Genomic DNA, 26880 nt, shown 5'->3' with positions numbered 1-26880 from the left:
CCCCATCTCCAGAGCGCTGAGCTTTCCGCCAAGTCCCAAACCCGGGTGTCCCCTCCACGCCCGCCCCCGCCGCCTTGAGTCGGAGCCGACGGGCCCAGGTTCGGGTGGCGGGGACACGCCGGAGCGGCCATTCCGAGGGCAGCGGCGGCTTCCGCGGGACGTGGCGCGAGACCGCGCCACTGCCGCCGGGAGCGGGGTTTGAGCAGGAAAAGGCGCCGTCGCGGCCCTGGTCCCCGGCCCCCGCCCCCGCCCGCGCGCTCCCGGGCCTCGGGCGCGCCAGGCTCCGCGCGACGGCGCGAGCGCCCACTGGGAGCGGGTCGGCGGGGCCAGCACCCCGCGGGCGGCAGCCAGGGCGACCAGGGAGGCGGCGGGCAGGGCGCGTGCGCACTGCAGGGGCGCCAGATTTGGCGGGAGGGGGAGTGTCCAAAGCTCTTTGTTTGATGGCATCTCTGTTTACAGAGTTTATACTTTAATATCAACCTGTTTCCTCCTCCGCCGCCGCCGCCGCCTCTTTCTCCCGAGAAACGTCGCCAGGCGGTGCGGAGCGCCGCTGCGCAGCCGGGGAGGGACGTAGGCAGGCGGCGGGCAGCTGGAGGCGGCAGCCCCGTGCGGTCCCCGCGGCGCCCGGCTGAGCCCCGCGCCCGCCGCGCCATGGCCCGGAGACCCCGGCACAGGTAACGGGGCGCCCGGACGGGCGGCGCGGGGCGGGAGCGCGCGGGGCTGGGGGCGCCCGCCAGCAGGTGGGAGCTGGTTCCCGGCGCTGCTCCGCGACTGTCAGATCCTGCGAGGACCTGGTGCCCCTGCTCGGACCCGGGCAGAAGCAGCCGCCAGGAGACGGATAGATGGCAGTGTCTGTGCAGAGGGAAAGTAGCCGGACGCGGGGAAGGACGCCCTGCGGCTGTAGTTGCAAGTTGCACGGGGCCGGGGGGAAGAAAGCTGCAGGTTTCCACGGCGGGCACAGCGGTGCCTCCCCGCCCCGAGGAGTCCGCCAGGTGCCCGGCTGGAGGCCGCGGGGGTCGGCGAGGGAGCCTTGGCATAATTGCTGGATGCATTGAGCTCTCTGTCTGGACTGGGAAGTGCAGAGCATATGGCAGATAGAGGCAAGAGGTCGGCTTGTTTAGTAGCTGCAGGTAGTTCATTTAAACTTCATTCATTCTTTGTGGTGCCCAAAGAAGAGTGTCAGCTGACAAGCAGCAGGAAAGAGGAGTTCAGGAGAGGAAGAGCCTGTGGCTGCATTTGCAAACTACCAAAACCTTGGGTTAGAAGGCTCCAATTTTTGTACTCGGGAGACTTTTATTTCTAATGCAAACACTGAACGCACACACACACACACACACACGCACGCGCGCACGCACACACACTGCGGGCCGCACATGTCACCGCACTTGGGGAGCTCGCCCGGGTGACGGGTGAGATCCCTCGCGATTTGAGCCCGGAGGATGGAAGAGGATGGAAGAGCCCGCAGGAGACGCACTGCCTATCCGAACTGTCATTTGCCGGCGTTCCAGCGTCCCCAGTTTCCTTCACTTCCCGAGCCGGGTGCGCGGGCGCTCCCTGCTTGCGGCGGTGGGCAGGGGGGAGCCCGGAGGCCGTCACTCTAGCCACCCCGGAAAGGGACCGGGCATGCAGCACCTCAGGCGGCTGCCGCGCAACCGGGACGCTATCTCCGCGGGCCCTTAGCCTGGGCCGGAGGTCGGGGCGCCCTGCGCACACGTGGACGCGCTGAGGTCACCGCTCCCCTGCGTCCTGTGCCCAGCGCCCGCCACCTTTAGGGCGTCCCGGCCGATCCCGGGGGAGAGAGGGAACCTTCGCAAAAGGACTCTGGAGCAAACTCGTGGGGGCCACGCACACGCACTGGCTTTTCATCGGGGTTGTTGAATTTTCTGGCAGTTTTGAGCCGGCGGTCGCCGTCCTGGCGCGCAGCCGGGAAGTCGCCCGGAGCGTGGGCGCGGGGCGGGCAGCGGTACCCTGGGGCCGGCGGGGCCCGGGAGCGGCACCCGGGCGTGGCGGGGAGCCGGAGGGAAGGGAGGCGATTTGGGGACACCCTACCCAAATTTCGCGCCTTGTCTGGGACACGGGCCCTGAGGGGTGGCGGGTGCTGCCCCCGGAGACGTTGCACCTTCATCTTTGGGACTCGGCGATGGAGCGACCAGGGACACTTACACGCCCCCACCCGCAAACACACACACACACACACACAAACACACGCACACGCACACACACACACACACACCCTTTCTTTTTTTATTTCCTTCTGGCTGTTTTTGAAAGTAGGAAGTCGGGGAGCAGCAGGGGGCAGGCTGGGAGGAGGCGCGGGCGGAGGCCTGAACCCCAAGTCCGGGCTGCCCGGCGGGGCGGTGCCTCGCACGCTGCGGGCGGCTCCCAGGTAGCCGAGCCTAGGGCTGGCGGCCCGGAGGGAGGGGAGCCTGCAGCTTCCCGGGGCGGGCGGTGTAGGGATGCAGGGTTGGGGAGCACGGCTGTGGACCCAGAGCCCTTTCTTGCAGGGCGAGCTTCAGCTCGGCACAGATTAGTAACCAGGTCAGCGAAAAGAGTCTAAACTCTTTTGTCCAGAATCGCAGGAGCAGCCACAAGGCACTTCCTCCCCCTCCGCTCCCTCTTTCCAGCCCCTATTGCCCCCTCCCCCCACCCGGCGTTTTTTCTTTTTCGTTTCTCTGCCGGGTTTGTTTCCTTGACAGAATGTAATATTCATAGTGGTAGTCCTGTAACCGCACGGGGTCTAGCAGGTGGAGAGTCGAGGGTATCAACCCTGAAATCAGCCTTTGAAAAGCGCCTTGACTGTTGGCTCTGAGATCTTGTCAGAGCAGATAAAAGCAAAGTGACTTCAGGTCCGTAGTGAAAATTAATCGTGCTCCGGATCGTGCCCAGGCAACCTGGGTGGCGAAGCAGAGCAAGAAATAGCGCTCAAAGGCGAGCCTCTGAGCCAAGCCTGCAGATTTTCGGGGTGGGGTGGGGAAGCGCACTGTGTAAGATCCCCAGGCTCACCGAACTCACCCTTCACACAACACAGTGCCCCCCAACACCTGGTTTTGCACCTCTCTCTCTGCTTCAGGTTTCAGAGACACCCGTGGAATGGAATCATCCCTTTTCAGTAGCGCTGAAAGTTACTGTAGAAATCGAATCCATGCTGTTTTTTAGAGACAAGGAAAACTGAGGTCTTTAGAGAGTAGGAATGATTTGCCCAAGCTGGCGGGCTGATTGGAGGCGAAATTGGGTGCAGAACCCCCAATTCTATTGGGTTCCTCTTCTTCCTCACCTGGCGACGGCTGCCCCCTGTGGGCGGTTCGCGTGTGTTCCTGTTACCTGGGTGTCAGGCTGTTTCCAACAGCGAGGTGCCCAATGGCGCCATGGGTTCGAACTGGTAACGTGATCACCTGCTCCAGGGAAACCTCCAACGTTAAATTGAGTCCAATCTGCCAGCGGACATTCGGAAGACGCTGGCCTTCCTGGGGTCCCTGATGCTTCATGGGGGGCACTTTATTTAGGGGCTTTCCTAGGGGTTCCCTCCTGTGACTCCTTTAAATGCGGCTGACCTACATTTCCAGATATTACAACCATGTTTCGTTATGTTTTTGCTTTATGAAATTTGTGTTTTATGAGAGACTAAGTGCAGTTATCATTTACCAGAAAGTGTCCAGCGCCTCCTGTTTACACTGTGGAAGAGAACTAGGCTCTTGGTTAAAAGAATAGACACTCAGTGGGGGTGGGAAAAATTACAAAGTAACAAATAAACTTTTTGTAGACTTTCTTTTTATAGCCATATTTTAAAGTTGGATCACATTTTCCCTGTCACCATCCATTCTGCCAGAATGTTATTATTTTGTTGCCCAAAATAATAGGTTTAAATGAGAATAACCCTCAATTCAGGATTTGGGGTGAGCACATTGACTTGACTTGCAGGGGGTCCGTATTATGCATGTGGGAATTGGTCTGGGAAACTGGAATCTGATGTGGACACACATTTCTTTTTAAAAATAATAGCTCACATTGTAGCACTGCTTTACCTCGCTGTCTCTGGTTCCAGCTTGGTGAGTTTTCCAGTGATACACTTTAGCGAAGTTGCAGTTAGTAGACTTTTCCTCGTTGTGTAAGTTTTAAAAGTAAAATTAGAGTTAAAAACTAACTGTCGTACAAGTGGCTCTTATCATTTCAAATCGATGATTAATAACCATTAAATGGAGGTCCTTCATATGTCACCAAAACCTTTTGATTAAGTAGGAGAAAGAAAAGTCTCCTTTTAAAACAGCCCTGTGTTCTCTTCCAACCCATGGATTTCTTCTGGGACAATCCTTCCGGTTTGAATTAGGTACATTTGGGGAAATTTCAAACACCAGTCAGTGAGAAGCAGGAGAACTGAAAGAGTAAGCAAGGTTCTGAGCAGCAAGTGGCCCACTCACTTAACTGTTTCTTTGGGAACCGAGTATGGTAAGGAGAGACAAGGCTTGGAGCTATCAGAGCCTGAGTCTTGAACTTTGGGGTATTAATGTTATTTACAAAACAGTGTTGCCACTGAATGGTTTGATCCTTTTAAAATCGGTCCTCTTTGATTCCTCCTAATCCTCTAATCTTTAAAGGATGATTACAATGATATTACTGCATGGATTACATCTTGAAAAAGTTTTTTTCTTGGAATAAATCCCCAACACCCCCCCTTGAAATAACATACTTGTTTATTGTGTTTGAGAAATACTTAAACAGTGTGACATAAGCCAAGGATTTGGAGTGTGTTCTTATAGACAGGACACAGGTCCGTGTTCCTTTATTGCCTGTAACATTTCAGTTTTAAACTGAAGCCTCCATTGGCAGGCAGGTTGCCAAATGTGTAACCTGTCACTGGTCTAATAGTAACAACACGTTTAAACATGCAGGGAAATGAGACAGTGCCAGGCCCTTGGCCGTATCTGTGGAGACCAATAACAGCAGAACCTGTTCCCAAACCTAGAGCCATAGAATGCAGAGTAAAACCTTGTTGTGCAGGTTTTCAGGGTTTGATCTGCAAAACCTTTGTCAAGAGTGTTGGGGAGTTTTTGTGTGTGGGTTTGGTAATCCAGTAGTCCCAGTCCTCTTGCTTCAGCTGACATTGGCCCGTTTGTGTATCTGGCAGCATATACAGCAGTGACGAGGATGAAGAAGACATTGAGATGTGTGACCATGACTATGACGGGCTGCTTCCCAAGTCTGGAAAGCGTCATCTGGGGAAAACGAGGTGGACCAGGGAAGAGGTAACTGATCACTCTGTCACAGGCTGGGGGAAGCTTATCTAGTGGGGCAATTAGGAGAAACCAAATTTCAGCTAAGCCACTGTTGTCACACTCACCAGCAGGCTCTGTGATCAGACCACTGCCTGCCTGTGCAACTCCACCTCCCGCTGGGTTGTCCTAACCAGCTGCATTTCAAGCCTCGCTTCTTTGCTTGAGGCTACATCTGTGTTTCCCTCTGCCTGTGGCCTTGGCCCACTGCCTGTTAGGACTGCTTCATCACCCAGTTCACGCTCTATCAGCTCTTCTGGGAAGCCATCCTTAGCTCCCCCAAGCCAGGCGGATGTCTGCACCTGTGCTCCCCGGGGGATAACTGCATTCATGTCCCCCCACAGGTCTTAAGGCTGCCATAACATAGTGGTCTCCCCCAGGAGACTGCAAGCCTGCTGAGGGCAGAGCTATAGCCATCTGCTCATTTGTGTGTTATTTTTTTCCAACCAGAAATGCCTGATATAAAGTACAACATGAATACATGTTCCCAGAACAAATACAGGGCTGTTTCCAACAACAAAACAATGAGGTAAAACAAGGCAGCCCCTCATCCCAAACCTCGTAGAACCCATCCTGTTATAATGTATTCACTTAATAATCTAGGTATAGACCAGCGGTTCTCAACCTGTAGGTTGCGACCCCTTTGGGGGGGTTGAACAACCCTTTCACAGGGGTCGTCCAATTCATAGCAAAATGACAGTTACGAAGTAGCAACAAAAATAATTTTATGGCTGGGGGATCAACACAACATGAGGCACCGTATGAAAGGTTGAGAAGCACTGGTCTAAACTACAGAACCATACACATGTGTGCAGGGGTGCCTGGATGGGGCAGTGGTAAGCGCCTGGTTGCTCCAGGGATAAGACATGGCAGTCTGCCTCCATCAGCATCTGAGCCTGGGAAGCCCTCTAAGGAAGTTTGACTCTGTCCTGCTGCAGGTCAGAATGAGGCGTAATCGACTCCATGGTAACGGGACAATCCTAAAGCCCTCCGTAACAGATGGGTTGTGTCTGTTTCTTTTTCTGCTATTAAGTATATTCAAACTTGATAGGCATGGGGAAATGCTTCCTTAGCAAAATTACTCATTTGTCGCAAGACATTTCCTTTTCTTCGAGGTCCTCCAAACCTTTCGCCATTCACTTTCACAGGTTCGTGTTTGAATGAATGGCCAGGAACTTGTCTTCCAGTTCATCCCACTTAAACCAGAGCTCCTTTTGGAAGGAATTCCCATGAGAGCCATATGAAAAGCCAATAGGAAGGGCCCTTGGGTGATCCTTAAAGATGTAGAATTCTTTCCCTAACATTGGCTCCTGGTTCCCATGTCGGTGTTGCACCAGTGACCCACACTGTGCGTGTCATTGACTTGGCAGAGCATAAGGAACACGATTGGAAAGACACTTAAGAGGAGTGACCAGTGAGCAGTCTTCACCTTGAAAAAAAGATTACCCACTGCAGTTTAGTGCCTCATGTGCAAGGGACCTGTGACCACTTGGACTGCTGACCACAAGGTCAGTGGTCTGAAACCAGCTAGCCGCTCCATGGGAAAAAGATGAAGCCTTTTGCTCTCATACCAACGGACAGCCTCAGAGACCCACAGGGGCAGCTCGGCCCTGGCCTAGCCAGTTGCAATGAGTCAGAATGGATTCAATGGCAGTGAGTTTGGTTTGGGTTTTTTGGTGGCCTACTGGGTCACAACTTGGGCAGCAAACCACAAGCAATGTCAACAGTTTGAAGCCACCAGCCACTCTGAGGGAGAAAGCTGAGACTCTCTGCTCCCTAAAGGCTTGGAAACCCGGCTCAGCCCTGCAGGGTTGCTCTGAGGTGGTTTCACTTGCCGGCAGTGAGTTTGAGTGGAGTGAATGTTCTAGTACCATGGACCTCCCCTCCTTGGGCGATACAAAAGCTGCATCATCCTCTTACAGCATACATGCCTTTCAAATTTAGTTAAAACGTGATCTTCGGGTTTTTTTGGTATGAAAGAGATTGAACTAACTGAAAACACTCCATTTTTTTCTCCTCGAGGGCTTCTCGACTGTGATTGCTGAATGTCTACTAAATCTAACACTGGAGTCCATTATGTCTTTCACAAAGTAGAACTTCCAACAGGCACTGTCCATGAAGTCCTTTCTATGTGCTCCCGCCTGGTGGCTATCAGCGGTCCCATGTTATAGATGACAATCCGGAGATGCAGGGTGACCACACTATGGACCCAACCTGATACAGTTTATCAGTAGCTGAGTCCAAATTCAAAGTCTGGCTTCCGTGACCCAAATGAAATCTATGTTCTAAGCTAGACTATCACATGAATCCCTGTTGCGCCTGCAGAGTTTTGAGAGTCCTCCACCCCTGGGTTGGACTATTGGACCGGCTCCTTCCTTTATTCTAACTTGAATGGGACTGCATAGTAAGTGACCGATATCCTAGAAATGCCTTTAAATGTCTTAGGATGAAAAACTGAAGAAGCTCGTGGAACAGAATGGAACTGATGACTGGAAAATTATTGCCAATTATCTCCCGGTAAGTTAGTGGTCTTTCTCTCTTCGCATTTTTTTTTGAAAAAAGAAAGGGTCTCTCAAATATTTTAATTTATTTCAAAGATAATTTAAGATATGACTTAATTAATCACTTAATTAAAAATTTTAGGGGGAAGTATTAGGATATTGCATTTTGTTCATATGTAAACAGGAAGGGGAACACTGTCCCATTTACAACTGGCATTTACATAGTCATGCAGGTCATTTGGTCTTGAACTTTATTTTAGTAAGGTTTTTTGTTTTACATTTACATTATTTAAGCAATATAAATGATATTTTTGGTTTGTTACATGATAAGTAATTAAACTCAATATTTTTCTCAAAATCAACTTCTTCTGAATTCTCTATGTCCACAGGCATATTTTGAGCACCCAGGTTTAGGATTTCAGAGTCTTTTTAGCTATATCATACTCCTCATCTTCTACATCCAAGTATTTACTAAATATTTAAATTGTGAGCTTGCAATTCCTTTGTCATTGGTCCTTTCTATTTATTCTTATCACGACTCCCATAGGTTAGGCTCCCTGTCCCTCTAACAATGCCAGGTGGCTATTTGCAGTTACTGAGTGTGTACCAAAGGAGCTTTGGCAGCACAGCGGGGTAAGTGTTGGGCTGGTGACCAAAAGGTGGCTGGCTCAAACCCACCAGCTAGCTGCTCGGTGGGAGAAACACAAGGCCATGTGCTCCCATGGAGATTGCAGCCCTGAAAACCCAAGGGAGCGATAATTCTACTCTGTCCCAGAGGCAATTATGAGCTGCAGTGGACGCCATGGCAGTAGGTAATGCACTCTGGTCAGGGCTGTCACTGTTTCCCAATCAAAATGAGGCTTCACACCAGGTGGTTTCATCCATCCATGTGCGTGTGCGTGTGTGTGTGTGTGTTTTCACAAAGTAAACGGAACATTGCTATTTTGAGTTGGGCTGTGAACTGCAAGGTCAGCAATTCAAAACCATCAGCCACCTCTAGGCAGAAAGATGAGGCTTTCTACTTCTGGGGAGCATTGCACACTCTAAAACAACAGGGGCAGATCTACCCTGTCTTACAGGGTTGCCATGAGTTGGAATCGACCCGGTGACAGTGAGTTGATGTTTTTAAAGTAGCGGAGCTTGTCACATCTTCTAATGCTTTAGCTGCAATATTGTTGCTTCATTAAGCTGTGTGATAAACCTTTTTGGAGCATGAAGTCAAAATGAAAGGAAAATGGAGGAAACAAAAAAGCTCTGTCCAGTTACTAATGTGATGATGCTCCCTCCCTCCCTGCCACAGGGTCGAGTTTGACTCACAGTGACCCTATAGGGCAGGATTGAACTGCCTCTGTGCATTTCTGTGACTGTGACTCTTCCCGGGAATAGAAAGCCTCCTCTTTCTCCCGTGGGGTAGCTGGTGGTTTTGAACTGCTGACATGGTGGCTAGCAGCTCACCACATAAGGCGCTACCCCGCCAAGGCTCCTCGATAATGTAAGGAATAGGGTTGTCATTGCCATGCAGGAATATTTCATAGAACAATTTTGTTGTTCGTATGCATGTGGGCTAAGAAATAGTACATGTAAGCAGTCCACAGGTATAGCACATAACATTTCTATGATGAATATGGCTGCTAACTATCCCTAAGGATTTGGTACGGGAGGAGGGCCTTGGAGCAGGGTTAGACCAGGGCAAGAGAGAGAGCCTAGTGATGCCGGCTGGCCAGGCAGCTACCCTGCTTGCAGCTTTCTGAGTCCCAGTTCATCCCCCACCCTCGTGGCAAGTCGAGCTTCCTAAAAGGCAGCCCGGTCCTTGGTCTTTTCAAAAGTGACAGCGACGACTTCAGTGTCTCCCAAGTTAGTGTCAACTGCCTCGACCTGCCTGGGACACTCGGGCCCTCCTTGGAGGCCCCCACTCAGGCCCAGTTCTGTTTCCTACTTCCTCTGTTAGCTGCTCTGGGTAAATTCATTTCTGCTTTCTCTCCTATGGGTTTTGGTTCCTGGGCATCCCGCTCCGAGAAGCTTCTCCCTCTCCTTCTCTACCAGTTAAAATTCTGCCCATCCTTTCAATTCCATCTCAAGAGCATTTCCTGATTTCTCCCCCGCCCCCCTCCAATGGCATTTTACCTGGATCTCTTGCTGGCTGCCAATCCAAGTCTGCCTCCTGTTTTAGTTAATCGTGTCTAGGGAGGAAGACTGAGCTTTCGACTGCTGTTCAAGTCACAGTCTCAGAAACCCACAGGGAGAGTTCTGCCCTGTCACTGAGGTCACTGAGTCGTCTTGACTCGATAACAGTACGTTTAGAGGCTTGGGTTTTATTCATCCTTATAAGACTGTAAGCTCGTCGAAGGGAGGGCCTGGTTTGTACTCTCCTTTGTTCCTGTTACAACCTAAATCCTGGCCCTGAACTGGGGCGCCCCTCTCAGTTTGAATGGGAAGTAAACTTTAGTCACTTGAGATGGGTTTCCATAAAGGCTTGACCTTCATTATGTCTCTGGCAAGCCGAAGGTTATGTGACCACTTCCATAGGCAACAGACAGAGGTCAAATGTGCGTTTAGTTGAGGGCACACAGGCGGCCTGTGTTGATCCTTTAGTCAGCGTGATGGCGTGGTTTCCCTCAGGAGGCAGAGCTTCTAATTTTAGATCCATCATAGTCTCTCTCCTGCAAGTCGTAAAGTTGTCTGTCGACTCTCTAAACATGCCTTTACATGCCCCGGGGCATGTTTTCACTGTGTATTGTCTATACGTAGTTTATCTTAGAGCAGCGTCTTCACACGCACACCAAATCGAATCGGCGTGACCATGCAAACTTTACTTTATTGAACTAGAATCGAACAGATGTACAGTGCCAGCACCGGTGGCAGAAAGTACTGAACCCTGAGCTCATCAAGGGTCCGTGGACCAAAGAAGAAGACCAGAGAGTAAGTTCTTCCTCCGTTTTTTGCAACCTCCCCCTGCCCCCTGTAGGCCTGTGTACATCCTGAGAAAGCAGATCAAGTGGGTAAACAGGACGTAGAGGATCCTCTGCCCATGTGTCCAATGATCAAAGCAGACTTTAAAAACAACAAAAATTTTCTTAAAGATCTTGTAACACTGCAGAATGATGACCCTGACTCATGACATACCATTAAAACACAGGTTATGTTTGTGTTTATCTGAAGGTGATAGAGCTTGTACAGAAATACGGTCCGAAACGTTGGTCTGTTATTGCCAAGCACTTAAAGGGGAGAATTGGAAAACAATGTAGGGAGAGGTGGCATAACCACTTGAATCCAGAAGTTAAGAAAACCTCCTGGACAGAAGAGGAAGACAGAATTATTTACCAGGCACACAAGAGACTGGGGAACAGATGGGCAGAAATCGCAAAGCTACTGCCTGGACGGTAATAATATGTCAAAATCTATATTGATTGGGAGGACGAGGGAAGGGAGTGGGCATTGAAACCTCTGTTTTAAATGTATGGTGAGTGGACTGCATTCCATTAGGTGTATTGCATTGGTGAACCTGACCCATACCCTTCCGGTCTGTGAGATCTTAAGAGTTTATCTTAACTGGCTAAAGACTGAGTCAAAGCACTTGCTTTTAAAGGCTGGCTGAATTCAGCCAGCCGTGAGCTCTGGGCCAAGTTTCGTTTGCTTGTTTTTTAAGACTTTCTTCAGCCTCAACTCCTCCATTTGTAAAATGGGTAATAACCAACTCCATTGAGCCTATGTGAGGACCAGTAAATGAGTGTCAAAGCATTTGGTAAACTACCAAACTCAAAAGACATAGTTGGCAACAAACTGAGTTTGTCTCTAGTCTGAGTTTGCACAGCTGATTCAAAGGAAGTTGGGCACCATTAAAAAACAAAAAATTTTTTTTTACCATACTGGAATTCATTTCACTATGCTATCACTTTTCTTAGTTTTTCTCCTTTTGAGTAAAACAATGACTACATTTCTAGAAGTATCAGCTTCCAAGTTTTAAAATCATGTCATCATAGAGCTTTCTTTTTAATAAAGAAGACAAGGAAATGATTTGATGGTGAAGGATTGCAGTGGAAGCTAGTTTTTCCCCCCTATTTCTATTCTTTTATTTATTTTAATAAGTCATTTTATCAGGGACTCTTACAGTTCTTATAACAATCCATACATCCATTGGATCAAGCATATTTGTTCATATGTTGCCATCATCCTTTCCAAAACATTTTCTTTCTGCTTGAGCCTTTGGTATCAGCTCCTCTGGAAGCCAGCTAGTTTTTGTCGTCAGTCCCCACTTAAACATAAGGTAACAGATTTTGTTGATTTGAAAATATTTTATTATGATCCCAAAATAATGTAAGATTATTTTTTATTGTAAAGATCTTTTTCTTCTTGAGCTTTATATCTAAAAGTGGAGAATGGGTCATTCAAAGAAGCCCAGTGCTGCTCTCCTGTGAAGCATGACATTTCCTTTATGCTAGTTCGGTAGAAGCTCAGAGAATTTAATAGGCTGGTAAAGGGAGACCTCTTATCACATATGGTCTGGGAGGATATGCTGTGGATTCTTCAAAAAATTAAAGGGGCACTTGAACTTCCCCTTTCTTTCACTTACATCCCGCCCCCCCCCGCCCCCTCAGAATAGTAAAAGGGAGGCTTAAAACGGTTTTTTGAATTGAGAAACTTTTCCTGAGAGCAAACGACGTTAGTAAAAATGCTATGCACTTTGAAGCTAGGTTGAGGTTAGCACCTCGTGTCCATGCTCACCTGTCTGCTGGCTGAATAGCCGCATGGTTTTCCAAAGCGGATTTTTCTTGACCCCCAAATTCCTTGCTGGTGTGAGGAGAAGAAGGAGAGACCAGTGAGATGGCAGCCGCAGCTACGGGATCATTTGCCATCCTCACTCAGTGCCCACACTCCGGAGAATCATTTTCTGAGAGAGCTGGACCGTGAAGCGCCCATGAGCCTAGTACTCAAATGGTTAGAATGAGCCTGAAGGGTTATCATGGTGGGAATGCACCTATCTCAGGGATACCCAAAGATACCAAACGTATAGAAAGTGCAGCTCCGTGCTTCAGGAAAATCACTGGATTTTAAATAGGCACCGGGGAGCGCGTGGTATGAAAGGTGGAAAAGTGACTCCCACACCGATTCATGGGCCAGGAGAAAAAGGTCTCTCTGTCTCAAGCAGTTTTCTGTCACTTAACTTTAACCTGAGTGGAAATATTTGCTTGTAAACTTGCTATGTGCTATATTTCTGTGCAGAACTGATAATGCTATCAAGAACCACTGGAATTCTACCATGCGACGGAAGGTCGAACAGGAAGGTTATCTGCAGGATTCGTCCAAAGCCAGTCAGCCAACAGTAGCCACAAGTTTTCAGAAGAACAGTCATTTGATAGGTTTTCCTCACGCTGCACCTACTGCTCAGCTCCCTCCAACTGGCCAGCCCTCGGTTACCAATGACTATTCCTATTACCACATTTCTGACGCGCAAAATGTAAGCCATTCCTCAGAGGGGAGTTGCCTGAGAGGCACGGTTATGTTCCCACGAGGTCATTCATAGCCCCACTCCTCACAGCTGTGGATTTCCACAGTGCATCAGAAGCACAGGCGAGGCCCAGCAAGCCCACCTTTAACCTCTAGGAAGCCGGTAGCGTATTGTGACGCCCTCGCCGCCGAGCTCTGCAGCAGCGAGTCATTGGTCCAGAGTGAAACAGCTCTGGAGATGGTGCTGACTAGAATCCAATTCTGAACCCACTGCCGTCTCACTGGCCTGCAAATCCTATTTGAAATTAGCGTGCGGATAGGGATTTATTTCACAAGGCACCGCTGGAGAATGGAGATGGGCTTGTGGGCTACTCGTTTTCTTTTCCTTAAGAAAGTTAAACGTGATGTTACTGCATTGAAAGAGGAGATGGCTTGACTTAATGAAATTCTCCCAGGAATTAAAAGCTTTCGGTTATGGGCATGATCTAGCGGGAGTGTCGGAATATGTCTATTGAGTAAGTGTTTATACCCCTACTCTTTATGAAAAAGAAGTTGGTGGCATTGATTGTCTGATGCCTTCCCACACTCCCAATCTTTATTTGGACCCTTTATTATTCCGCTGTCATTCTAGATATTATATGTAGGGAGAGAAGTGGTTCTCAGCAGGTAGGAAAAATAAGAAGAAACTCAAGGCACTGCCATCTTAAAAATAGCATTACTTAATGGTAAAAAGTTATCCTGAAATACAGCGCTCATATGCACATTATTTGTAAGACATATTCATAACGGACTTTTTAAAAAACTCTTCTATATTTGTTTCATGCCTTTGGCCATGGACTGTCCAGAAAAGTCTCAGGCAAACAATCATAAGAGTTCTGTGTTTTTCCTTAAAACCCATGCGTCAAAGAGAAATGTTTATATTGCGAGTGGTCCCTGCCATGCATCCCTCACCTGGAAAGTTCGTTCATGCATTTTAAAGTGCATTTTAGATTCTATTTTCCAGGGGTCTTCCCTAAGAAACCCACGATGCACCCTTCAAACGCCCTCCCCTACGTTTCCGCTGTCCGTGGTGGCGCCTGGAAAGCCTGTGGGTGAAGGAAAGGAAAACTGCCCAGTCTAGTGCCACCCTCCCAGTGAGGGCTGAGGTCATGGTTGCAGCTACTGTGGCAATTAACCTCAATGAGGGTCTTCCTCTTTTTCTGTGGCCCTCTACTTTACTAAGCATGTGGACCTTCTTTAGAGAGTGGTCCCTCTGAGTAAGGTGTCCAAAGTACGTTAAGACCTGCCGAGTCCCGCCATCTTTGCTCCTAAAGAGCACACTGGCCACTGAGCGATCAAGCCACTTCACAATGACTAACTGAATTTTGAATAAAATGCTTTTTTATCACTCCATGCATTTTATTAGAACAGCACTATTTTCTCAATCCTGGGGTGAAACCTCGGGGAGCCAGGTCCCCCCGAGCGTCTGTGATTCCAACGTGATCAGCTCTTTGTTTTGCTGTTTGGTCTAGATCCCCGGTCACGTTCCGTATCCCGTAGCCTTACATGTGAACATAGTCAATGTCCCTCAGCCCGCTGCTGCCGCCATCCAGGTAAGACCATTTCCCAAAGAAACGCTTTCGCTGTTCAAGGCACCGTTTTTAAGAAATGCTTTCTTTCTTTCATCTAAACACCTATTTTTTCGCTGGGCCAATGGAAGTAAAAGTAGAAGAGATCAGCGGGGAGGAGGGACGGTGCTCGGACCCCCCAGGCCGCACCTTGGCTACTGGAGGGGATTTGCTCTGAGGTTTTCCGGTTCTCCCTCCTGCTGTCGGTGGCAACAGCTCTTCAGCCAGCAGCCCCTGGAGCCTCAGGTCTCAGTTTCCCTCGCTCCCCTCACTTTGGCACGACATTCATGCAGACTTCTGTGGGGCCCCAATTTGCTTGGTGTTGGTTTCACCAAGGCAGGCCCTGGGCTGTGTGTGGCCATATCGCTGCATTCACAACCGCCAGTCACCCAGTGTCCCTTCACTCCCTCAACTTTCAATTTCAGAGACACTATAATGATGAAGACCCCGAGAAAGAAAAACGAATCAAGGAATTAGAGCTGCTCCTGATGTCCACAGAGAACGAGCTGAAAGGGCAGCAGGCGCTCCCAGTAAGAACACGGTGTACTTGGCCAGGGGTGGGGAGGGGGCAGTTGGCTTTCCCCAGACACTGGCTCTTCTTTATCCTTTTCCTTCTCCTTCACATGTTATTCAAGGAGCCCTGGTGGCTCAGTGAGCTAAGCATCAGGTTGCTAATTGCAAGGTCGGTGGTTCAAAGCCACCCGCTGCTCCATGGGAGAATAATGAGGCTGTCCACTCCTGTAAAGATATATGATCTCTGAAACCCTGTAGTGCAGTTCTCCTATAGGATCACTGTAAGTCGAGATGGAGTTGACTCAAAGGCTGTGGGTTACATATTATCCTGACCAAGTCAATGTGTTTCCACAGGCAATATTTAAACAAAAGAAATTACTCGTAATAGAACACAGTTGGCACCAAAATATATGGTGCCTAAATTGGAAGCATTTCTGTTTTGAAAAAAGAGCAGAAAAATATCCACTTGGAATTATTGTCATTGACTTTTTACTCCCTCCTCCACGAGCACTATCATCAATTCAAAGGTTACCAAGGGGAAATGAGTGAAAGGAAACGTGTGTATATATAATTATATATATATTTTTAAATTGGTGCATCTTGCAATGAAGACTCGGTGCCTGTTCATTTGATTTTTTTCTTTCTCTATGATTTTTCTTAATCTAGTGCTCTAGACTGTCTCATTTCGCCCTTGATTTGGATGTACCCACATAGACCACAAAAAATGTAAAGCAAGACCTACGAGCTCCATGAGGGGCGAGAGCCGCTCTTTGTTCACATGGCTGGGAGAGACGTGGGTCAGAACTGACCGATTGGCTTCTTTTTTAGTGATTAAGCAGCAAACTGGGAATGCAGCTCGAATGTGGTGACATAGGGAGCTCCCCAACAGAGACTAGAACAGAAGTGACAGCCCAGAGGTACTTTTGAGAATAGATTTCTTTTCGTTAAATGATAACATGAGCGTGTGGGCAGTGTGTCAGTCCGACCACTTTTTCACTTTAGCTGATGTTTGGCAATTTCTCCTCTTGCATGATCATGCTGAAAGGAGGCTTCTGTTAGCTTGCCCTTATCCTTTCCGGACCACGTTGCGCTCGGAGACCTTCTCTGCATCCTGCGAGCTGCAGCGCCAGGACGGGGTAGCAGCAAGAAGAGACACGGCTGAGAGCGACTGAAACCTTTGCCTCCTGGGGCCCTGGTGTAGGTTAGGAAGCAGACGCAGGACACTCACTCACGGCAAACCTTTATGGACCTTCTGGAGATTAGGTTAAAGTGGACTTTTGAAAGACATTCCTGTGAGAGTTGTACCTTGTGCCATCATCCCATTCGTTGTAGCTTGCACAAAACGATGCCCCTACAGGCAATGACATAGTGGACACACTCCCCCGCGATGAAGAAGCAGGGTCTTGGCCTTGCTAAAAGGAAACATCTTGACAACTATTTCGGAGGCCTAAGTTCTGGGTGATGCAACCCCTTTTATCTTCCCGCCAACAGCATCTGATCCCTTGTGCAATGTCATTGCTAAGTTCCTTCTCCCTTTCTTCTCCCCACTCCGCATTTCTCGCCGCCCCACCCCTCCTCTGCTTAGACGCAGAGCCATACCTGCAGCTACCCCGGCTGGCACGGCAATGCCACCGCCGCCACCGAGCCGAGCCGACCTCATGGAGACAGTGCGCCTGCTTCTTGCCTGGGAGAGCACCACTCCACTCCGTCCCTGCCAGTAGATCCCGGTTCCCTCCCGGAAGAAAGTGCGTCTCCAGCCAGGTGCATGATCGTCCACCAAGGCACGATTCTGGACAATGTTAAGAACCTCTTAGAATTTGCAGAAACACTCCAATTTATAGATTCTGTAAGTAGAACGGCGGAGGCACGTGCCTGTGCTTTGGAAGGGGACTTAGGAAACCCATGTATGAAACCGTTGCCCTATTTCCTACAGCCAATGTCATGTTGTTTGCATACGTTGATGGAAAGGTAAGCACGTGGGATGGCAGTCTTAGTAGACCCCCCCCCTCCTCCTCAAAGGGTATGATTTCATAGGCTTCCTGGGTAAAACGTTTCACCCTTCACCTTCCAATGGATGTATTTCTTGAAATAGCAAGGATTCTGATTACAGCGCGGAGTTTGGCCTGTGGGGATGATGTTCTTGTTTTGTGCCTCTCTCAAACTTTGCCTGACTATGGGATAGCGCATTGGGAGTTATGTGCACCCAGAGCTTGGATCGAGGTGTTGGAAGGAGTTACCAGTTCCTCGATGGGACGTCTGGCTTTCTCCCCGGACACTGGCGATGGATGACCAGTGTCAACAGACCTGCGGCATCCAGTCATCTTTAGCGAAGCAAATTTGAGTTCAGCCCATCTTGAAACCAAATTGTTCATTCGGCCCCTCACAAGCAGACACATAGGCACTTCCCTCGGCTGGTTAAGCATAGTTCTTAAATAATGCATTCCCTTTGGATGAGTATTGCCAATACTACGCTATCTAGAAAAGGTTTTCTTTTTTACTACCGACTGCACTCCAGCAGCAGTGCTGGAAGTTTCCAGCAGAACCCACGTAGGACCAAGCACGAGGCAGCCGGTAGACCCCCCAATGCAGTGTCACAGAACCTTGAAGCCAGTACTGGAGAAGTCGGCGGGCCAGGGGATCCCTTCGCATTTCGCCATTCTCTCGCGCTCGCTTGCTGGCTCGCTCTGTCAGTGCTGTGTTTCAGGCGGGGGCGCACATGCACACACGGTCTCAAAGTTCTGTGCCTCCCACATTGTTTCAGGATTCTTCATCGTGGTGTGATCTCAGCAGTTTTGAACTCTTTGAAGAAGCAGATTCTTCAGCTAGCCAGCACCCCACAGGCAAAGCCCTACAGCTCCAGCAAAGAGAGGGCGGTGTGACTAGACCCATGGCTAGACGCGTGTTGAGCGAGGCTCACCTTGAGCCACCCAAGCCTTTCCCTGCTGCAAGGCCCAGCACAATTCCACTGGTCATCCTTCGAAAAAGGCGGGGCCAGGCCAGCCCCTTAGCCAGTGGAGGCGCCAGCGCCTTCATAGTTGCTGACGTCAGCGGTTCATCTCCCAAGCGCTCCCCTGCCAAAAGCCTGCCCTTCTCTCCCTCGCAGGTAGATCACAATTTCTGCACAGATGTTACTCATGTTCAGCAGACGCCCAAGACTGAATAATCTAGAAACTAATCATTTGGAACAAATGAGTAATTGCTGTCGCCCTACTGATCGCACTCCCTGGCTGAATCTCGCTCTCGCTAAGTCACACTAGCTGCGCAGTGCAAGCCGCCGCCTGCAGCGTGATTGCTGACGGCGTCAGTGAGTTCTGTCGCTCTTCGTTGGCTTGGATCATGTTTTCTGCATGGCATGTGCTGCTACGTCTCTTTCTGTCCCTTCTCTCCCATCCTTGCCCTCCCTGTCACAATTTTAACCTTCTTTTCCTTGCCTATTTATTCACTTATTATTACGATGTGATTTCACTGACCCAGGGGAGCGGGGGAACCAAACACACCCTGTTTTGATCACATTGAGGTCTTAATGAAAAGCCAGACAATGTTCCGATCCATCTGTATGTGGAAATGCTTCAGAAGAGGCGGCAGAGCCCCTGTTGGAAATGAAAATATTTGGTGTCTATTGTCCTTTCTCAAGATTGACTCTTTTGGATTGTGCTACATGACATAGAGTAGCACAGTGTTTGACAGTGAATTTTCATATTTCCTTTAGTTTTCATTTTGAAGGCTTGGGAATTATCACTCTTGTTTAGAGATCTGCGTTCCTAATTGATGAGTACACTTGGAATCAACAGACCATTTGCCGCTTCGAACCAACTTTCAAAATGTGCCTGTCCAGTGTGGGCAAAGCACGGCTCTCGGTCCGAGCAAATGATGCCCAGCCAGAAACTTACCTGGTGCTTTGCCTGCAATTTTCAAACTCTGTTCTGCAGAATGTCAGCTAAGGAATACATGAAGAGGTGTTCCAGGAAAAACAAAACAAAACCCCAACATCTACATGCAAGGAAGCTTCCGAAAGTTTGTGGCAAAAATGCCATTCTCTTTCCATTCTGTTTTTTCCCCACGAACTTTTTAAAGCCCCCTCATATGTAGATATTATGAGTTTGGGAAACGAAGAATCAAACACATTTTTATAGAGTGGATTCTCTCCTGAAGGGCTGCTCTGAGTTTTTAATACACCCACGTGCCTTGCCCAGTGCGCATTGTTAATTTCCAGGAGCAGATGAAGCTATTCTGTCTTTCCCCAAAACTTATTTGACTGTGGACTCATTTGCTTCAGGGGCACCCACTATTCTCCCAGAACATTAGTGTTCTGGGAGACACCGCTTCTTATTCCAGCATCTTCCATATGATGTAAACCTACTGAAATAATCATCCTCATAGACGATTATTTCATAGATCATCCAAGAAAATGCTCATTACTTTCTTAGAAAGCACTTTGACCATTTTAATATTCGTAAAATGTGCACCTCATTCTCTTTAATGGCAAGTGTCATTTATTGGCAACATTTTCTTCATATTTTGTGACATTTTTCAGCGGCAGTGCTAGATTTTATTTCTTGGAAATTACGATCCAAATCTTGGGTGTGCTCGATTGAAATCAATCATTACCCTGTCCATCTCCATTCCACATCGATGGGTATTCGTATCTATTATTCAATTCTCTTTTTATTTTCTTAAATATGGGTCAGTAAAACATGCTTGTTATCCAGGTGTGGTTTTCTAAAGTTGGGTTGAACAAAGGATTGCTGTTTAATCTAAATAACGTTTTCTCTCCCCCACTCCTATTTTTAGTTCTTAAACACTTCCAGTAACCATGACAACTTAGACCTGGAAATGCCTTCTTTAACTTCACCCCCTCTCAGTGGTCACAAACTGACTGTTACAACACCATTTCATAGAGATCAGCCTGTGAAGACTCAAAAGGAAAATGCTATGTAAGTCTTTGGTTGAAGAATACAGTTCTCTGTCTTATTGGTTAAGGAAATCCCATCTCCAAATATCTTCGTGCACACGATGGGTACACATGTATGTGTGTACTTGTGTATATGCCTACGTTGACGGCATCTGCCCTGGGTTGGTACCACTACACCAAGAGATAGATGATCTGTGAGATTATCCTTTGTCTAACATTTTCTTGATATGCAGAGGCTGTTTTCAAATCATTTTCTTTTCACTCTATAAGGTGTTGTGTTCTTCACTGAAAGCCAGTTTTTAAATCTTTGATTTCACCCAGAGTACAGGCTTCAGCAGAAGCATGAGTATGGGTCACATTGTGAAAATATTGCTTTGTCTTTTTGCAGTTTCTGTATAGATAGGACCTTTGTTCTTATCACCCAGAATATCATGTGATTAGAAGCCAATGGCTGATGAAGCAGTCCTTTGTATCCAATGAATTTCACCAATTTAAATTACAGATGGTGGAGAAAGACAGTATGGGTTATAAAATATCTTTCAAATAAGCGCAGTCTTCTTATTTCTAAGTATGAGAAGTGCCTTTTTACAGTTAACAATGTTTTTGTCTTTTATGGTGGACTTTGTGTTAAGGAATTAATAAAATCGATTTGTACATGGTCCCAAATCTGAACGATGGTCATGGTTCTTATGAAGACTTACAAGCAGGTCTTCAGACCTATTAAAGATGGAAATATGTGCATGCTCTTAATCATAGCGGTACAACAATTTAAACCATTTGAAAATAGGTGGTGCATATTATCCCTTTTCTTAATCAATATATTGTGATTAAATCACCGAGTCCAGTTCCCTTAGAAAGACAGTTTATTGTCTTTAGTAGAAAGATGTAGATTACACTTAACTTTTTTTTTTAAGTTTTAGAACTCCAGCTCTCAAAAGATCAATCCTAGAAAGTTCTCCGAGAACCCCTACACCGTTCAAGCATGCGCTGGCAGCTCAAGAATTGAAATACGGTCCCCTGAAGATGCTAGTAAGTTTTAGAAGTATTCTTGGGTGTGGTTGGTTTCCTGGTGCAGGTTGATGCTTCTCTGTGATGTGAACCTCCGTACACTTCCCTCCAGCCTCAGACCCCGTCTCATCTCGTGGACGACATACAGGATGTGATTAAACAGGAATCTGATGAATCCGGAATGGTTGCTGAATTTCAAGAAAATGGACAGCCTTTACTGAAGAAAATCAAGCAAGAGGTAAGCCTGAGCTCCTTCAGAAAGGCATGGGCAGGGGTGAGTCCCACCCCCTCTTTGTCTTCCTTACTGTATGTGACAGCTGTGCTTCCTAAGGATACTGCAGTACCGGGGACAAGGCCCAACTCCTGGGTGACAGCATTGGGCACGGTGTTGGCCTTGCCATTTCCCATGTTGATGGCGCCAATGAGCAGGTTATTGGCGATGTTGTCCAGCTGCCTGTGGAACTTCTGGGTGTCATGATGGGACAGAGGATATGCTGGGGCCCGGGAGCGGGGCAGAAAGAAGATAGGCAGCTTTTTACCAGATGTTTAAGTCACCCACTTAGGTAAATGTCTTATAGATACTGTGCTTACATTGTACTATATTTACTTATACATGTACATATACGTATACATGGAGACCTGGTACTGTACTGGTTAAACATTGGGCAGCTAAATGCAAGGTCAGCAGTACTTAAACCCCTCTGTGGGTGACAAATGCGGCTTTCTACTCCTGTCAAGATTAGCCTCAGACCCCACAGGGCCAGTTCTACCCTGTCCTATAGGGTCTCCATGAGTCAGAATTAACACGACGGCAGTGCAGTTTTTTTATTATATATATATATATATCATATTTTTGATATATAATATATATAATAGTTTATGTCTATCACAGTTTATATATTTCTACTGTTTCGACTGCTGGTCACATTCTGAATTACAGAGTGGAACCTCACTGTACAGAGTGTTCTTGATGGTGACCTTGGGAGCAGGTCACCAGCCATCCTTCCTTCATGGGCAGCTCTAACCACCAGCCTTTGGTTAGCCTTAGAGAGCTTAAGCGTCCCTACCAATCCCAGATTCCTCAGGGTGTGTGTGTGTGTGTGTATGTGTGTGTGTGTGTGTGTGTAGCGTGTGGGGTGTGTGTGTAGCGTGTGGGGTGTGTGGTGGTGTGTATGTGTAAGGTGTGTGTGTGCTAACCATTCCTACCAATCCCGGACTCCTCAGGGTGTATGTGTTTGTGTCTGTGTGTGTGTAGTGTGTGGCATGTATGTGTAGCGTGTGGGGTGTGTGTGTAGCGTGTGGGGTGTGTGGTGGTGTGTATGTGTAAGGTGTGTGTGTGCTAACCATTCCTACCAATCCGGGACTCCTCAGGGTGTATGTGTTTGTGTCTGTGTGTGTGTAGTATGTGGCGTGTATGTGTAGCGTGTGGGGTGTGTGTGTAGCGTGTGGGGTGTGTGGTGGTGTGTATGTGTGAGGTGTGTGTGTGCTAACCATTCCTACCAATCCCGGACTCCTCAGGGTGTATGTGTGTGTGTCTGTGTGTGTGTAGTGTGTATGTGTAGCGTGTGGGGTGTGTGACGGTATGTATGTGTGGGGTGTGTATGGGGGGTGTGGGGTGTGTGTGAGGTGTGGTGTGTCTGTGAGATGTGTGTGTGTGAGGTGTGGTGTGTGTGAGAGATGCGTGTGTGCTGTGTGTCTATGTGGTGTCTGTGTGTGTGTGTGAGGACTGTGCAGTGTGTGTGTTGTGTATGTATGTGTGCTGTGTGTATGGTGTTTGTGTGTATGGTGTGCGTGTGTATGTATGTGTGCTGTGTGTGTGCGCGTGTGTACAGTGGGAGAGCCCTCGCTTGCATGTAACAATCTCAGTTTTCGCCGGGCGTTGAGCAGCATGCTTAGCAGGCTAGATCGACAGCCTCTTGCATGTATTTTCATATGAGGGCGAGTGGCTGAGAGGCTGCCAGTGTTTCATGAGAAGTTCCAGAAGAGGTAAGCTTCCTGCGTGTGTTTAGGTGGAATCTCCGACGGATAAAGCAGGGAGCTTCTTCTGCTCCAGCCCTTGGGAAGGGGAGAGCCTGAACGCTCAGCTGTTCGCACAGGTGTCGCCCGCAGCCGACGTGCCGGTGAGTAGACGCTGGAGCCTCCCGGCGGACGGTGTCGAGGAAACGCAGCTCGCGGGGCGGACACTGGTGCGCTGCGGGGCGATGCGCTGCGGGGCGGGGCTGTGTGATGCGGTGGCTGCGGGGCGGGGCGATGCGGTGGCTGCTACACACTCAGCGCCCGCGCACCTGGCACATGCCCCGTCTTCCTAAACCGTCTTGCTCAGGGCGCACGGCTCTCCTGTAAGTGATTGCTAAAGTGTTCAACAGACCCTCGAGCTGGTTTTGCGGTGCCCGACCAACAGATCCTCGTCCAGGCCAAGATCGCTCATTCTCCCGCTTTAGGATTTGAGAGTTCTTCTGGTCTTGAAAATCCACTGCACGAATGCACGTTTCCATGAAAAGACATTTTGTAGGATCTGTATTTCATATATTTGTCGCCTACGTGGGGTGCTGCCTTCTTACTCAAATGGCTGTTAAGCATTGAATGTGCCAAGCACTGTTCTAAGGGCTGGAGGCGTGTGAACACAGGCCATCCCCCCGACAACCGAGGTTGGCAAAATGCTTATTATGCTGACTAAGGAACCCTAGCCACGTAGGGGTTACATTCACAGGCTGCTCACCGAAAGGTCACCTCCCTTTGTTAACCTCCTCAATATTCTCGCAGGAGCTCAGGTGTGCAGTGGTTACGTGTTGGGCTGTTAACCGCAATGGTAGCAGTTCGAACCCCCCAGCTGTTCTGAGGGAGAAAGATGGGGCTTTCTACTCCCAGAAAGTGGTACAGTTTTTGGAAACCATTAGGGATAATTCTGCTCTGTCCTGTAGGGTCTTTATGAGCCAGAATGGAATAGGTGGCAGTGGGTTGGGTTGGGTTTTTATTATGCTAACAGGGAAATAGGCCCGGGGAGGCTCAAGGTTATACAGCTCGTGTATTAATGCTGGGTGCCAACTCAAGAAGGCTGAATTCTGTTCACCCTTGGACTGTATTCTCATTAATTTGTAGCTTTAAAACATTGCTGCACTAATATTTGCAATAGCTGTCTCAATAGAGCTAGTAAGTCTTTCATTTAAAAAATGGTTTAATTTAACAGATTTTTAACTGAGTTCCTATTACATGCTCAAAGCTATGTGGCAATATTTGCCACAGTGGGATTAAAGTTAGCACATAGTTGATATCGCTTTGTAGCTCATGGGAAAGAGAAGTTCTCGCAGATAGCTGCATTTTTCATGATAATGTAGATATATTATAATATAATACTATAATACATTCTATGTAAATGATAGCATATACAGAGATGTTATATATAATTTATCTTACAATGTAATGACATAATTACTATCTTAGTAATATTCTCCCTAAGGTGCTAGAATTAGGTTGGCACTCATATTTCCCAACCACGTTTAAAGGTTAAATTATTCTCTTTCCTTTTAGAATATCCTCACAAGTTCCGTTTTAATGACGCCAGTATCAGAAGATGAAGACAATGTTCTCAAAGCATTTACAGCCCCTAAAAATAGGTCCCTGGCAAGTCCCTTGCAGGTAATTTCTATCCTGTTTGTTTTTGTTTTTTAGAATGCACTCATTGAACAATGGACCATCTGGCAGGTTTTTGTTTTTTGCATTCTAGACATAAGAGAGTGATGCTTTTAAGTAACTTCTTGATGCCTAAACTCTACAAGTGTCTGGCTGCTATCCTATGAGACACGTTGGAGAGTGTTATTGTTTTATTCCAACTCATGTTGAACGGAAACATCTCAGGATGACTGAGACGAAGATCATGCATTACCTGCATGTCAGTGCTTCCTGCCTCTGCATTTAAATGCCATGTAAACGTATGCTTGTGTACTTTGCTTCTTGTTCCCCTACTTTAATTTTTTTTACTATCACTAAATAATTAAAGCTCAGATGTGATTTAATTTTTTTAAAATAAGATTGAAATTCATAGATGGAAAATACTTATTTGCCTATTAGCAACCTGAGGCAGTGCAAAGGGTTAAATGTCTTTGGCTGCTAACCAAAAGTAGGTTAATGCAGATGTAGTTAGATTAGATCTTAATATATTATCATTTATTTTCCCTTTCAACTTATTTTTCATTCTTTTTTCTATCCTCTTCTGATTTCATGTGGATTGTTTTCCTGTGTTTTATTTTGATATCATTGTTAGGTTATTATTTTTTGCATGATTTTCTTTATATGAAATCCAGAATATGTAAGTCTACAGAGACAGTAACTAGACTCGTTCCTTAAGATTATGACAGGGGAAATTGGGGGGCACAAGAATCAAGAAAATGTTCTAAAATTGACTGTGATAATGACTGCACAACTCATAAATATATTAAAACCATTGAATCATTAAAAGAAGAAGAAGAAAAGTAAGAAGCCCATGTCTGGAGCTAGTTTCACTCTGACACACCTGAGGTCACCCTCAGTCGGCGGCAAGAAGACCTGGATTTGACTATCAGGAGGGGAAAACTCTTGTTGCATGCATAATCTCAGCTGACCATCTGCTGCCAGGTTTTAATATCAAAGGAGATTTTCCTTGTAACGCTGGAGTGGATGTAGGCTGATGAAATGCGACAAAGTTCAGATCAATCCTGAGCCAAATGTAAATAAGAATGTAAATTTGCTCTTCCAAATTATTTAAAGCAGTCCCTAGGAGTAAATAGCCCAATACCCAGGCACCTGCACGCCCCTCCCTTCCAGGGCTGCACTGAGGAAACCATCGCAGACCCTGGAGCAAGCAGACAGTGAACCTGGGAAAGTTCTCAGCAGTGGGGAATTCTATTTGATTCTGTAAGTGGAAGGCACTTGAGTCAGATGGTATCCGCTGGAAGCTTGCCCACCGCCCAAAGGGTTTTGCTGTCATTCGAGCAGCCCCGGTCCTTTCCAATTGTGGCAATCTTGCAAGTTCCTCTTTTCTAAAGCCCCACGGCATGGTATAAACCAAGCACCAGTCCCCTTGCCATTGAGTTCATTTCAATCCACAGCGACTCCATAGGAGAGCCCCGGGCTTCCAGGGCTGCGCATTGTCATGGAAGGTCACTTCTTTCTCCTCTAGAGTGGAGATGGCATCACCAGCCTTTCTGTGACCATCCAAGCACTTGGCCAGTGCACCCCCAGGCCTCCTCATATTTCGTATACTTAGTATTCGTTTAAGGTAAGACAAGCAGAGCAGAAGGGCTGAGGGCATGTCTTGTTTAGGAATCCAATCAGATTGCCTTCCTAGTTGCGTCTGTCTGATTCAACTGTTTGGGAAAAGGACGTTGGGTCCTTGGCTGGAGGAATAGGGCACCCACATGCTTTGAAGAGAATCGGGCAGGTTGCTGAAGCATTCAGGCCCAGGTAGAGCTCACTGGAGACCACTCAGAACATCATTAAGATGGGGAAGATGGAGAAGAGACAGCACTCTGCCCAGGCATAAGGGGAGAGGAGGGTGTTCCAGCTAAGGGCAGCCGTTTTTAATGTCTTACGTAGAGGGGGCCCTAGGCCCGAGGGAAACCTTTGCTTCGTTTCCTTTCCTTCTTCCTCCC

At 47.8% G+C, this 26880-nt stretch overlaps 1 protein-coding gene across 8 annotated transcripts in view; it reads left to right on the top strand.

Annotated features, from left to right (window-relative positions):
* Positions 1-651: 651 nt before the first annotated feature.
* Positions 652-26880, top strand: part of MYB (MYB proto-oncogene, transcription factor) — a 40161-nt gene continuing 13932 nt past the window's right edge. The window contains exons 1-15 of one of the 8 annotated variants that reach the window (XM_075553907.1): positions 652-674; positions 5123-5240; positions 7713-7784; positions 10595-10687; positions 10928-11148; positions 12989-13223; positions 14725-14805; positions 15246-15341; positions 16919-17179; positions 18095-18436; positions 20125-20267; positions 21160-21274; positions 21366-21491; positions 23263-23373; positions 24782-24889. In XM_075553907.1, coding sequence (XP_075410022.1) covers positions 652-674; positions 5123-5240; positions 7713-7784; positions 10595-10687; positions 10928-11148; positions 12989-13223; positions 14725-14805; positions 15246-15341; positions 16919-17179; positions 18095-18436; positions 20125-20267; positions 21160-21274; positions 21366-21491; positions 23263-23373; positions 24782-24889 — 2145 coding nt within the window. Of the gene's footprint in view, positions 675-5122; positions 5241-7712; positions 7785-10594; positions 10688-10927; positions 11149-12988; positions 13224-14724; positions 14806-15245; positions 15351-16918; positions 17180-18094; positions 18437-20124; positions 20268-21159; positions 21275-21365; positions 21492-23262; positions 23374-24781; positions 24890-26880 lie in introns of all 8 variants that reach the window. The other 7 variants (XM_075553908.1, XM_075553906.1, XM_075553910.1 and 4 more) reach the window with 7 other exon arrangements.

The sequence above is a fragment of the Tenrec ecaudatus genome, chromosome 7 (genome assembly GCF_050624435.1).
Source record: "Tenrec ecaudatus isolate mTenEca1 chromosome 7, mTenEca1.hap1, whole genome shotgun sequence".
Taxonomy (NCBI): domain Eukaryota; kingdom Metazoa; phylum Chordata; class Mammalia; order Afrosoricida; family Tenrecidae; genus Tenrec; species Tenrec ecaudatus.
The sequence above is the reverse complement of the archived record's forward strand: the minus strand, read 5'-3'. Positions and strand labels throughout refer to the sequence as shown.